At 36.2% G+C, this 14,332-nt stretch overlaps 1 protein-coding gene across 4 annotated transcripts in view; it reads right to left on the bottom strand.

The window, feature by feature from the left end:
* Nucleotides 1–283: 283 nt before the first annotated feature.
* Nucleotides 284–14,332, bottom strand: part of LOC124169828 (ras-related protein Rab-14) — a 28,873-nt gene continuing 14,824 nt past the window's right edge. For 3 of the 4 annotated variants that reach the window (XM_046548616.1, XM_046548615.1, XM_046548614.1), the window contains 2 exons: nucleotides 4,937–5,045; nucleotides 284–1,991 (listed from right to left, as the gene is read on the bottom strand). In XM_046548616.1, the coding sequence (XP_046404572.1) occupies nucleotides 4,937–5,045 (109 nt within the window). In that variant the 3' untranslated portion in view covers nucleotides 284–1,991. Of the gene's footprint in view, nucleotides 1,992–2,091; nucleotides 5,046–14,332 lie in introns of all 4 variants that reach the window. The other variant, XR_006867243.1, reaches the window with a different exon arrangement.

Raw genomic sequence — 14,332 nt, 5'->3', positions numbered from 1 at the left:
AATAAATGAGTTACTAAGTACAGAGGTTTCTCCTTGTGTAATAAATGCGTAAGACCTGTCCTTGGCCATCATTTTTACACTAAGTCATTTATGAAATGTAAAGGTTCAACAGGCCAAGGTGTGACTTTGCAAGGATAGCTGGGAATTGACTTCACCCATGTAGACAATGTGAGACTGATTCACACAAAGCACAAGCAATGATGAATTATCACGAATCATTCTCAAATACCTCGACAATGAAGTCAAAATGAGGAATAAAACAGGCAAAATTTTAAACTAAGTGTCAGATTATTTCATCAGTTTAATTTAATTTGTGATAAATCTTTAAGCATCAACACAATATTTTTAACAAGACCCAAATCAATAAAATTAACAATGTTGTCATATCTGCTTGCAACAATGAAATGAGATAAAAACTAGATCAAATTAGCAACGGTTGAAAATTTTCAATTCTTAAATCCATTCTGCTAGCTTCTATCTCACCGGAATGTATCACTGAAATTTCTTGATGCAATGCAATGCAGTTACCAGTAATGGACTGTTCCAAATCATAAACGCAGCAAACAGCAGCTGATGGGTGTGATAAAGAGAACGGATCCGAAGTAGTCACCCAAAATGTTTACATCACTGGACACTTCCATCGTTGCTTTTTTTTAATGCTACATTCAAAATTAAAAAATACTGAATATATATATACACACTTAACATATACCTTTTTAATAGCCCGATGTTTGAATTTTCTCACATGGGTGAGCTTAACTTTGGTATCAAGCACCTGATTATATTTAATCCATGCTTATGTTTGTTGGATACAACAATAATGATACTTATTACAAAACTGTACATGATCATTACTTAACAAGCGTTGAATATTCTATAAACTACTGGAGGTAACGAAACAACACAAGACATAAATAGGTTCTTATCCTCAAGGAGTTACTTTCTTGGTTAATTTAATATTAACCTTTCATGATCCAAAATTTAATTATGATTTACTATAGGTCACAGAGTCATTACCCCAAAAGCTACAGTTAATATATTCAAAAGTTCATACAGCTACACATTAAAACGTTGAACTCACATGGACCAATTGTGTTCTATGGGAGGCATTGACAAAAAACAGCATTTTAAGTGTTGAAGCTCTAAGTGAAGTGAAAACCAAATCAAATACTATCATCCGCCAATACATTAATAGCTTATCCATTTCTAAAGAATCCTTATTTACCATAAGAACATAAATTATTGTACTCGGTAAATCCTAATTTCCTGCTTGCATGGTTCAATACAAGGTTGAATGAGACAAGTTTTAGTTCAGAGCTGATTTTTCATTCTGTTTCGAACAAAGCAGCAGAATGATCATTTTCGAAGGTCACCAACCTTACAAATCTGACCCATCACTAAACTTATAGGCCTTTAAGAACAGTTCAGAACTGTGGTTTTCTTCCCTCATTATCAACATCATTCCTAAACATAGCAGTGTCTCTCTGACACTTGAGTAAAAGATGCAAGTATTTAAAGACTTAGCTACCGATGTACACCCTCTTTAAAAAAAGTGTAATCTCACAAACTTCATTTGCAATTACCTACTCTTTTTTTTTAAAGAGTTCTCTAGAGACAGAAAAAATCCTGAAATGGTAGGTAGGTACTGCTATTTTTACAAACTTAGTTGGCTTTACACAATTCACTTCCAAAGACACCACTTGACCTCATTGAATGTAGAGTTGAGTCATTTTTTTCCAGCAAGACATATGGAGGGAAAACAATGGTTGAATTCTTAACAACACATCCGATTAACCCTCCTTCTGTGAGAATTAAAGTCCAATAGGGAGTTTTTTTTTGGTGCTTTCTTCCCATCCTGCCGTAGCAGCAACATTAGGAGGAAGAGGGAGCATTGAAAAGGACAATAATAGCTGTGTTGATATGATAGTTTCCATTGCAATTAATGAGTTTCATTAATTCATCCATTTAAGGCCACAGCCTGGCTCAGAAACCTGAAAGGAAAAACAGAAGGGTCATCATTAAACTAAAAAAATATGCAATACACAATTTCTTTTCCTCAAAAATATTTATGCATTTTTTAATTAACTGTACCACAAATATGATCATGTCTTGCAAACTGCTGGATGAATTATGAGCAAACAATTATGCTCAGAAGTTCCAAATAAGCGCATTTATATCCTCATAGGCTAGTATTCCACAAGGTCATGAATTTCCTGAGTGACAACAACTAACTATGTTGCAATTTCTAAGCAAACATATAAAAAACATTTCTTTAAGAAAATACTCATATGTGACCAAAAGCTACCACTGTGCTTCCCAGATAAGATTGAATTACTATCTTGGCTACCTCAACACCTTGATTACTTATCTTATTGAGTGATCTCCAATTGATTCTTTCTGATAAAGTGGGTAAGAATGGAGGCATATTCAAAAGAAGTAAGAGCCCATATTCAAGAAAGTACTAATAACCCAAAAATGACAGCTATTTGCATTTCTTCCTATTTGAGCCTCATTTTCCAACATGCATTCGGCAGAATAGCACCTCAAATAGAAAACCTCACTTCTTTCTAATTCAGTTTGATGACTAACCAAGGTTTCCAAAAGAAATTTGACTCTTAAGATAACAGTATACTTTTGACTTCCATAAGCTTCACCATATTCTTTTTTTCATCACAACCCACACTTAAAATAATGCATGATTATAGATCCAATTCACACTGTGACCCTAATAGCTGTTTATTGACCATTATGTCCAAGAAAAATGAAATTCATCTCATAAAAATTATAAGCCTTAAATGCCTTCAAGAAGATGTCAATGTGAAAACGAAAACAGCTATCAAAATTAAGTTCAAAAGAAGAATTAACTATCATTTACTAAGAGTAATCATCTCAACAAATGTATAATGATGAAAGGATCAAATTCTTATTGTCATCAACAAAATCTATATGCAAATGAATAAATTTAAAGGCAGTCATCACACTTTGGCAATATAAAAAAGTCCGGGTAAAATCAAATACAATAATTTCTACGCCTATTCCAAAATATGTTCAACGATTGATTTTGATTTGAAATGGAAGAAAACAATAGTAATTTTTCTCTCTTTTATTTCATTAGCTACAAAAACAAAACATATATAATTACTTACTCAACCATACATAAGATATAAAATGAAACAAGTTTCAAGGAATAAGTCAGCAAGTAATGATCAATAAAGCACCTATTGAAATTGCAGTAAGCACAACACTTTTATAACACGTCAATGCAATTCCCAAACATTACTAATGCATTCAGCTGCATTATTGTGCAATGGAAATTTTTTAAAAAGCTTAAATATTTAAGTCTTCAATTCAATTCCCTACATATAAGACTGCAAAACTTATGTTGGTAAAATTGTATAATATTTGCATCATGAAGTGGAATGTAACAGTCAATCAAATGATATCTATGACTTATACAATAGATATTTTGGTCAGTTTACACACGAAAATTTGGATGTGATGATTCCTCATAATTACAGCAAATTGATTAATAAATCATCAGGAGAAGCCTTCATTTGTTACAAGATAATGCACGTGAAAGTACAAATCCCTATTTTACATTAAGATAAATTGGAAAAAGTAACATTTATTGTCACCAGCTGATCTAAATAAATAAAATTAAAATAGGCAGCTGTCTGAGGAGTAGAGAAGGCCTATAGAAGAATGAGACTAAGGTATTTCAAGCAGTCAGCGGCAGAGATGTAGCAATTCATGACAGGCAATTGCAAATAGAAAAACTAAGTTACAAATATTAAATCTTATAATTAAATGTTTAGGATGAATGGATAGAAAACATGATCTTCATACAAATCATCAAATACACTCATATTAGGGCTGTCTTTTGTTCCACTCACTTTGGCAAATGCATTAAGCTGTCAGGTCATCCACGTTTAAATTTTAATCTAATGAACAAAGGTATTTTAAATGGACAAGAAAATCATCAACTTCAAACAAAAAGTTAGTTTTCTTGATAAAATCATCACTTAAATACAACTCATATGAAACCAAAGTACCACTGCATTCAAGAATTTGGTTCAAGCATGATAACTGCACATTTCAACAGGCACAACTACACAGCCAAGATAATAAAAATTTTTACGTTGGAAAAAAATGAATAAATAACAAGACATTTTTACAGGATACATTTTTTACAGTTTGCCACCACAGCTATGAGAAAATTTGCCCCTTTTAATTGTTGAGCAAGTGAAAAGCTCTTACAAAGTCATATTTCAATGGCTATTCCAGCCCTTGCCTCAAAAGAGGGCTTTCAGCTACCCTCACAAATAGTTATCCATCAAAAATTACTCCCGAATCCAATCAAAAGCAGGCAAAATAAATATATATATCAGCACCATCAAATACATGGTGGCTCAACATAAATATTTTAAGGGAACAATAACAGATGTGGTGAAAATAATTTACAACTGCAGATATATTCGTTATGCATAAGAGGCAGGAAAGAAGAAGACGAATACTCGAGAGATAGACTTTTAACATGAATCTTAGAGGGTAAGTTTGGTCAATTGCAATTCCTTGCAGAGTAGTGAGAGTATCAACTACATCACTCAAGAAATAAGATCATTTTAACAAAATATGTATTGTAGTGCAGAATTAAAATGAAATTATTGCACAAGACTTATTATTTAGACCCGGACTTTCACACACTTAACCTCTCAAGCCAACAATCAATTAATTATCAGCTAAAAAATGTTTCAAAGGGAATGCAGTTTTTCTGCACAAGTTTTTTCTATAAAAAAAACTAGGAGAGAAAAGGGGTAGACTTCTGAAATATATCATATTAACAGATAGTAGATACACCTCTCTCAACAAAGGCCGAAAGTTTATAGTTTTCAAAGTATATCAATTATTATAATTAATTCAGCTAGTTTTTTCACACCTAGCAAGCGCAACTATCCCGACTGGTCTGCTGGTCATTGACAAGTGTGTTCCTTCCTGGCTGCGAAGGCTTATGCTGGACGCCAGACTCGGCAGCATTCAAATCCAACCTGGAAAAAAATACAAGAATTCTTTAAAATCAAAAGTACAGTCAAACCTCAACATAACAAACCTCAGTGCAATGAAACATCTTTGTGCAATCAAAAACTAAATGGCTCCTATTTTCCTAACACACACTACACTCAATCCCCATTTATGCCCCTTTGAGCTTGAAAGAAAAACCATAAAAGCACTGTTCCAGTCATCAGATTCCATTAAGTCTTATGTCATGGAGCTAAATTCGTCTCCGTACAAGTTTTTCTTAACGTAACTCACACAACTTTTTTCTACACATAACTTTCACAAATGATAGTTTCACATTTGCCATTCATAAATAGTTTTCATTCAATTAGTCCCTCATTTTGCTTATAACTATGAATACAATAAAAACAACAAATAATGCATCCCACTAAACCACAGTTTCAGATTCACCATACGTCTCCCTTTGTCCCCTAAAATCATGGTGATTATAGGTGAACTTTTGGGCAAAATACTTCCTGATGTGCCAACTGATAGGTACCCATAGTGCAATGTCAAGCGATCAAAGTGGTCAGCAACTATGTGTTTTGCAACTGTCTCTGAAAATTATCCTATTCAGTTTTTACATTGTACTCCACCATAAATCCAATCCCCATGCATCACAATGGTGCTACTTCATGCAAATACTAGGAGTACTTAACTTGATATGAAAGTAAGGTAATGGTGACACAATTCTCGCCAATAATGTTTTACAATGCAGCTTACTGCCTAAGAAAACAGCCACCATTCTTTTGAACTCAAATTGACAATTGGAATTGTATACGCATAGAATTGAATGTACCCCTTTTCCAAACTGATGGCGGGTGTCCTCGAAAGCGCTCGAGGCTCACCCACTCTTATAGCCAATCACAGAAGAGTGGCAGGTGGAAGTGCATAGGAGGGAGCAGCCTCTCTCCGACTTTCCTGCAGTTAACATCCCTCTCAAGCTCACAGTGTTACCAAACTTAAATCTGTGGAGATCACCTCTGCCTCACGTAGTTTTTTCCATGGACTGGCAACGCTGGTCGACCGGATGGAGGGAAGGGAGAGGAAAAGGAAGGGCATGGGGAGAGCGGAGAGATGGAAGGGCCAACGCTTCTGACTGAGTACCAGCTCTCTACCGCCCAGACGCCAACATTTAGGAAAAAGGGTATAGAGCCAGCAATTACCAAGCTCTCACTACCACCAGATAAGGGATATCAACTGTTACGCACAAAAAAAGTTATTCCTGACTAAGTAAAATAGCTTAAACCATTTTTCAAACCACTTTCAAATTGTATCAAACGAATAAATTTGAGGCATAATTTAAATTTTAAGGTTTGTTTAGAAGTTTCCCGTAGCAATGCAGGTTGCCTATAGTTCAGGCATGAAATCTTCTCCGGAGACCAACATTATATATAAATTTTACTGTAAATAATAATTGCTATTGAGGTATAGGCTTTACCTCAAACAACTTGTAGATTAGAATTATGTATTTTCATCCATACACGAATTACGTATTTTCATGCACGTGTTGATATTACAGTAACTATAAACTTCAAGTCTTTATTATAATTCAATAGTGCCTTTATATGCTTTGAAAAATATCAAATAAAGAAAGGAAAAGAATAAACCACAGATAAAACTATATCATTAAAATGTTCAATTGCTGTGATTTGGAATGTTTTGATGACCCAAAAAAATGCACGAATTCTAAGTAACATATTCAATGTAGGATAATTTTTGAAAGCGTGATTTTACAATTTATCGATCAAGCCAAAGCTGGCTGGCAAAAACCTTATTACATAGAAACAATACATGACATGATATCAGTAGAGGCAAAGATTATCGGTGAATAAAAACTGTGAATTTCGTCATAAAAATCTGTCAATTTCGGTTTAAAATTTCGTCATAAAATTTCAATTTCGTCACAAAAAAATACCATTTCGTCACAAAAAGTACGGTTTCGTTATAAAAATTCACTCGTCATAAATATTCTTTTTTATCCCAAGAACAATAATTTCAACAATAGAAATGCTCATTACCATATTAAATGTATTTTTAATGGTAAAAACCTTGATAAAGAAGGGTCAAATCAAATGCTAAAGGAATAAGTTAAGCATTTGTTAGATACACATAACATAAATATTCTTTGCTATGAATATACATATTTCAACCTCATAGCACTAGAGAAATGCCAGAGTTGTACAGACTTATTTTTGATTGGTCTAAATTTCAATGTCTCATTGGCCTGCATGATGTAAAAAAGTATCGTTTTCACCAGGGGCGGATCCAGGATTTCTTTCTGGGGGGGGGGGGGCACAAGCAAGGCCGTATCCAGGATTTTGTTCGGTGGGGGCACAAGTATATCTCGTAATACAAAACGAACGCAATGATAATGGTGATGATAATGACCATATTACAATCTCGCACATTTTTGAGGGTCTGGGGGGGAGCACGTGCCCCCCCCCCCCCCCCCTCTGGATCCGCCTATGGTTTTCACTTATTACATTGATAACAAATGTCTTTAAGGTCTAACACAAAAAAATTATATCAACACTTGCAAATGTGTATTTATCTACTAATGGGTTGCTTCTATCTATAAAAGTTTTTTGGAATATGCCATCTGAAATTATGCACACTCTGGAATTTAAAATTGGCTGAATCCTTCTTTTACTGGAATTGAGATCCATTGATATAACTTGACTTTAATTCTGAATTTTTTGGAAGTTCAGTTGTTCTTTTATTTATATTTCCATACATGGAAAAACCACTTTCTGCATCTACATTTGCCACAGGTATCCACAGGGTTTTCACACAATTTTCTACAAAATGGGGAAAATCATTTTAAAGGGCAAGAATTAGTGGAAGTACTGAAAATTCTTTTCCTTCTTCCTGAACTGATCTAACAGAATCCTTCAAAGTAGAATAGCCAAGAAGTTCTTGAGTTTCTGTTAATGATAATATGGGGACATTAGCAACGAGTGTGCTTAAGTCCATCACATCAGCTGTCGATATACACCTTGTGTTGAATAATCTTCCCATGGCTGTAATAATGTTCCTCCCTGGGTCACTGTATACAAGGAATGACAACTTCATATTCGTCTTTACACCTATTTGCTTCAGGACCTCACACATGAAAAGTTGCACAGATTATGTTGAGGCTATTAAGAGAAGATTCATTTTCTTTTCCAAACTGTGCATTGCTGACTAGGGTAAAGGAATTCAATTCTCGATAGATACAGGCCTGGTTCTCCCCCACTGATTCTCGATACTTAGTTCTAATTATCTGAATTAATGGCAAATTTAAATGAACAACCTCAAGAAGTGAATGAAAATAATTTCACGAAAGTTGTTAATCAGCAGGAAAGCTCTGTAAAAAAATGCCTCCATAATTTTATTTGCCAAGTAAAATAACACGTTGTTAAGAATGCATGATCGACCAATGTGTCTCATTACATCAGGCAGCCACTGGTTCTTTCACCAGGTTTTTTGTTGTAACTTGTAAGTCAGATCAAAATACATTCTGTGATGTGGCTAGCTTAAATTGTTACTTTAATTGACAACTTATTTGCATGCTTCACTGTCACAGTTCTTATAACCTAAACAATAAACTGCTCAACACGCCGGTACAGCGACACTGGATAAACTGGGCGGCCATGAATTAACGCAAAATTGTAATGCGGTGTTGCATTATGCAGGATAACCACCCTTTTCGACGCCTTGCATAGGTTTATCAAATTACGAGTTGGCTCTCGAAATGCATTTTGCTCGTATGTTGAAGAATTACTGTATATATACATGAATCAATCTTAAGACCACTCTCAGACGAAACGATTTTCCGCGGGCGCCGTCCATGGCATGGCACACGGCGTTGCAGAGAGTCGTCTCATCAGAAAGCCGCCTGAATTTCACGTGAACGGCGGCCGGCGAAAGGTCGTTTCGTCTGAAAGCGGCCTCAATGTAGCATAGTGTATATTTCACCTCGTAGACGGCGCATCACCGGGCCGGATTGAAATGGGCGCCGTGCCGTCGACGGCACGATTCGACTCGTTTGGAGACATTCATAGAGGCCTATACAGTAGACTCTCGTTAATACGAACAACGTTGTTACGAAGTTCTCGTTATTACGAAGCAAATCGTTGGTCCCGTCGAAAAGGCCTATCCAAGCTATAGTAAAAGAAACGTTATTACGAAATTTTCGTTTTTACGAAATTACGAACCCAAGTTCCGGTCCCGGCGGTTACAATATGAACTTTATTACGAAGTTACACGCACAAGTCACGGCATTTAGGTGGATATTCACAACACTTAAGTTTTAATAATCGCGCCACGTTATTCTCGTGTACTATGCTTAAGAGCGTCAATTATGTTTCTTTATTCAGTTTACGCGCTACATCATATAACAGCCCTCATTCCTGTGAAGTCGTGGTGACCCACTCATAACCGTTAGTAAATTGGATGTACAGTCAATCCTCTTCCTATGCACATTCGATGTACGAATTTTCAGAGATACGAGCATTCAAAACTTTCAAATTTCAAATTTGGCGCCTTTCGATTTGGCCGATACTACGCGGTTTGGCGCTGTGAAACTCTCACTGTAATCACCATCTGAATAAGGTATCATTGAATCTGGTGTGAATTTAGGAACTGTTCAGCGTTTCGCCCGTTCTTCGTTACCGCGGGGAGACATTTTCTCGGCTCCGGATGCATCGCAGGCCCCGATGGATCAGGTCGCCACAATCGTGAGTTAGCGCATACGTGTAATGCAGTGTTGCATCCCGCAGGATAACCGTACTCCTCGATAACTTACATGCAGTCCGGCTGGCGAGGGGTGTCCGATTACGGCACAATAGGAGGGGTGGATAATCCTGCGTCAGCACGGTTTAAAGCCAATCGCTGTCCCCCAAACGCACCTCACACCCTCGTCTAGTCATACAACTTTGTCAAATGCATATTCGAGCACCGAAATAAGCCTGACCAACCAAAATAAGCCCATTCTTCGAATCACAAGAACAAGTAATTATCCCTCTAGGTCCTTCACGCTCGTCGTCCCTTCCGGTTATTTTCTTCATGGAACACTTTGCAAGCGTTTCGCTTTCTTACCTGGCTCATACCCCCTACCCAGCCCATTGTCTGTTACTGGACAACTCTCGGTGGCCGGACTGTAATTTTATCAACCTTGGAACAAGGTCTTGGGGCGCATCTAGTTTGAACATCGGAGTTCATGTGTTCGGGAAGATATCAACCTTCGATTGCGTCATGGCGTAGTCTTCTGTTGAAAAACTGAAACGAATTTTCTTGTTTATATATATTTCCGCGTAATTTAATAGCGTTTATAATACACTATTTCTTTCGACGATTCTTAAAAGAAACGTTCTTACGAACTTCGTTATTACGAACCTCCGATTTTTCGGCCCCGTGAACTTCGTAATAACGAGAGTCTACTGTAGTCAATTGAGAGAACGTCACCGTGCTGAGGACGGCGGCAGGCGATAAGTCAGATTGTTTAAAAGCGGCCTACGTGGCCGCGGCTACAGAATGTTACAATGTTGGCGAGAGCGACAAACTGACGAACCTTTAAATGCGCGAGTTAGCAAGCAACTCGCAAAAGAAAAAAAAACATGGACGCCATAAAATCGGAAAGTAATATATGCGTTTTTAAGACTTTTTTTCACTTTTTGGCCATGAATATGCTGCAGACCATTTCGGATTTGGGCGCCAAATTCAAATCCTCGCTACGTTCCGAGCCGGTTGCAAAGCACCTACTTTATGCGATCAGTTCTTGATACCGGTTTATAAATATACCTTGAAGTGACGGGGTATTTTTTTATCGGCAATGGTACAAAATATCGCGCCAATTTCGCAGAAAAAGTGCTTAAACGCGAAATTTCGTGGAACCAAGTGAATTTCGCACAGCCTTGGAAATTTTGCGTTATAATTCGCGTTTCGCGGTTCGCGAAAATTCGGTGCCCCTAGATATCAGGGACAAAGAGGGCTTCAATGGTCTCAAATTAAAATTTATAAAATGTCCTACGAGATTAAGATAAAATTCCTAAAACATCTGCTAAGTGCGTTGCAAAATATTTATTATTAATCCAATGTTGAGTTATTATGGCATAAAAACTTGTCAACCTGTACACAACAAACAACTACATTCAACAAAATATTTTCCTTATCCCAAGAAGTTTGATATGAAGAGGTTTGATGTATCTTACATAAAAATCTCTATCGAAACAGGTCAAAATAATTATTTTCCTGAATATTAACAATGTTGAGTTTCATAGGTCTAGTTACAGTCAATGGATATTTTTGACCTTATATGGCTTAACCCTTCAAGTGCCAAAGTTGCTGAAAGAGCGGTTAGAAAAATTCTATCTAAATGCTGACATTGCCTTAAGGAAATCTTGTCATCGTAATAAAAAATAATTTTAGCTTTATGATATTTTCCAACTGATTTCTAAAATAAAGGCTGCTCAGTAGATGAGAGAATATACTCTATACTCAAATCAAATACAGTGGAACTTGGTTAGTACGTTCCTCGTTAGTACGTTTTCCTCCTTAGTACAGCGATTTCTCTCGGTCCCGGTACCATCCGAACAAAATACAGGTAAAAGTATTTGGTTAGTACGTTTGAAAAAATTGCGCTTTCCTGGTTAGTACGCTCAATTGCTTGCCGTGATGCAACCCGCAATTCCTTCTCTATCATCTTCTTAAGGGTCGTAAACCTCCGAATTCATGATTTAATTTATAATTATTAGCCATTGACATTCTTGCATTCATTCCACATCTCTTTCTTCGACTGTGATTTATCCAAACGCATTTCTCAATTCTAGTGACGTGATGAATAATAAAATGCGGCCATTTACAGGAATGTCTGACTAACTAAACTGTAGCCAATGAGAAGCCCCGATTTTCCCCACCCCGAGCTCCTCACCTTCTATTGCCTCTGCAGTGCCCACTGCGCACAAATTTCACGAGTGGGCAATTGTTGCTATTGCACGAGTTATCATGATGAAGAAATGAGTCCTATCCAAATCCCACTTAATCTAAAGCAGTACTGCATAAACTCGACGTCTAGGCGGTTTAAGCTCTGGAGTACGTGCATATTTACTTGACTACTGCTGCGGGAGCAGACGATGCTCTGGTTCTCCACGCGAAGCTTAGCTTAAAAATACTTGATTTCGGCACGAAAGCAGACGACATTAGACTTTTTTTAAAGTAAATTTCAACTGTATTTTAAAAATCTTTTTGTAATTACGTAGTAATCTAATAATCTTGCGTGTTATTGATCTAAATATCGATCGATATGGTTTCATTCCAGAAGCGAATGTGCACGGCTGTCGCCGTAGTTAAAGGTTAATATAATTTTGTCCAATTTTTATGATGTTTAAAAACAACCAGTTGACATACTCAGGGTTCTTGTTATACTCTCCGAGTATGCTGTGAGAAAGAAGACATGACTTAGCTTTACTTGTCCTCTTTCTATAAATATATATAGGATAAATCACGGAAGATAGACGCCGTTTTTATGTAATTGTCTTCGGGAAATCTACGAAACATTGTGATTTTTATTCACATGGTATTGTTTTTCAATGTAGCGCTCATTTTAAAGGTGAAAAGAGTTCAGGAAGGCGATCCTACGAGAACTACTGATAGTAGATGTAATTATGACTACTTTTCCACAGATTGCAATTACCCCGACTGCTAATATTTACTTTCCTCGTTAGCACGTTTTCCTGGTTAGTACGTTCATTTTTTGTGGTCCCTTCAGAAACGTACTAAACAAGTTCCACTGTACTATGCAAATTATTAGCAATTTCAATGGTTCTTTTGGAGATTTTTCATCAAGCCTGCATTTATCTGTAAAATTGCTTGCAAACTCTTGCATGAAATAAGGCGAAGCACAAGTGCAGTTATAAAGAAATCATGGATGCATGCATCCACGCATTTAAGGCAAATATGGGAACAGAAGTTTCAAATAAATTCATGGAGTTACACTGAAACAAGCCTTGTTGGCTGAAAATCCAACTGACTCCTCTTTGGCATGCTGAAAACTATTTAGGTTTATCTATCCACAAAAAAAGTAGCGGAACTTATTTAGGGCCCTTAAATTAATTCATGAACATAAGGCAACACAAATGAAATTTTTTACACAAACACCTTGAAAATTGAACGTGGATGCACCAATGAGCATTAGAAAAATAGAGTATGGAGAGAAAAAAGAATAGATCTCAATTCTTCCAACCAGGTCAGCATTGACACCTGTAAAGAATTTAGTCAACTAGCATATCGCGAAGAAGAAAAATAAAAGACAACAGTTGAGTTCATTTCACACACAATACAACTATGAACTCTCTCACAAATAAACCATATTTCTGGAATGAAGTCCCCCCCCTTTATATTTGAGACCTGATTATTGAAAAGAAATTCACTGATGCAAAAGTTCAAGTTGAAGAGCTTGATATGTCCTGTGCTACTGGTGTGCAACTGAGTAAATTCAATATCAGATCACCAAAAATAAAGCCCAATGGCTTAATTGATGTTTTGAAATGCTTCCTCATTCATTCATATTGTTTGAAATTTTTTGCAAATTGCTATCTTATCTAAAATTCTAAAATGCTCTAAATTTCAATTTGAATCTTCCTTTCTCACAAATTTTAATAAGCCATTGAAAACTGAAAAAATAAATAAATTAAATAACAGCTAAGTTGTTTGATGCCTTCTTAACCCTTTCTTGACGACGCCTACAATTAGAAAAAGTTTTCCGTGCTACGAGTAGCATGAGAATATTTTAAAGCTCTCTGTATGGAGCTCTTTTTTGGGTTAGAGTTACCCCTGTATTTTTGTCCCTCAGATTTGGGACCAAACTCAAAGGGTCCCTTACGCCGGCTACTGGACTAGACCCTCTAACCCTATCATAGCACGAATCTACTTAATGCGTTATTAGTGTTTTTTCAACCAAACATTGTATTTGATTTTCTATAATTTACTCCTTTAAAAGAATTAAAACATTTCTTTAATCATTGTGGAATTTTAAACAGATTTCAAGCACTAATAACAACAAAGTTGGTAAACAGTACAAAGCAAGTCCGGAAGTCCATTATTTTTAATGCTAAAATTTCGTTTAAAAATTGCTTACTCACAGAACAAAATGAAGAATTCATGTTAAAGTATTAAAAAATTGTAGTATGCAACAAAATATATCATTGAAAAATCTATTGACAACATAACCACTTCACAACAGATTCCACCAGAGAGGATGATCATAAATGAGTGGGAGGGTCGGGCTTTGTTGCAT

Source organism: Ischnura elegans, chromosome 12 (genome assembly GCF_921293095.1).
Source record: "Ischnura elegans chromosome 12, ioIscEleg1.1, whole genome shotgun sequence".
In the NCBI taxonomy this organism is placed as follows: Eukaryota; Metazoa; Arthropoda; class Insecta; order Odonata; family Coenagrionidae; genus Ischnura; species Ischnura elegans.
The sequence above is the reverse complement of the archived record's forward strand: the minus strand, read 5'-3'. Positions and strand labels throughout refer to the sequence as shown.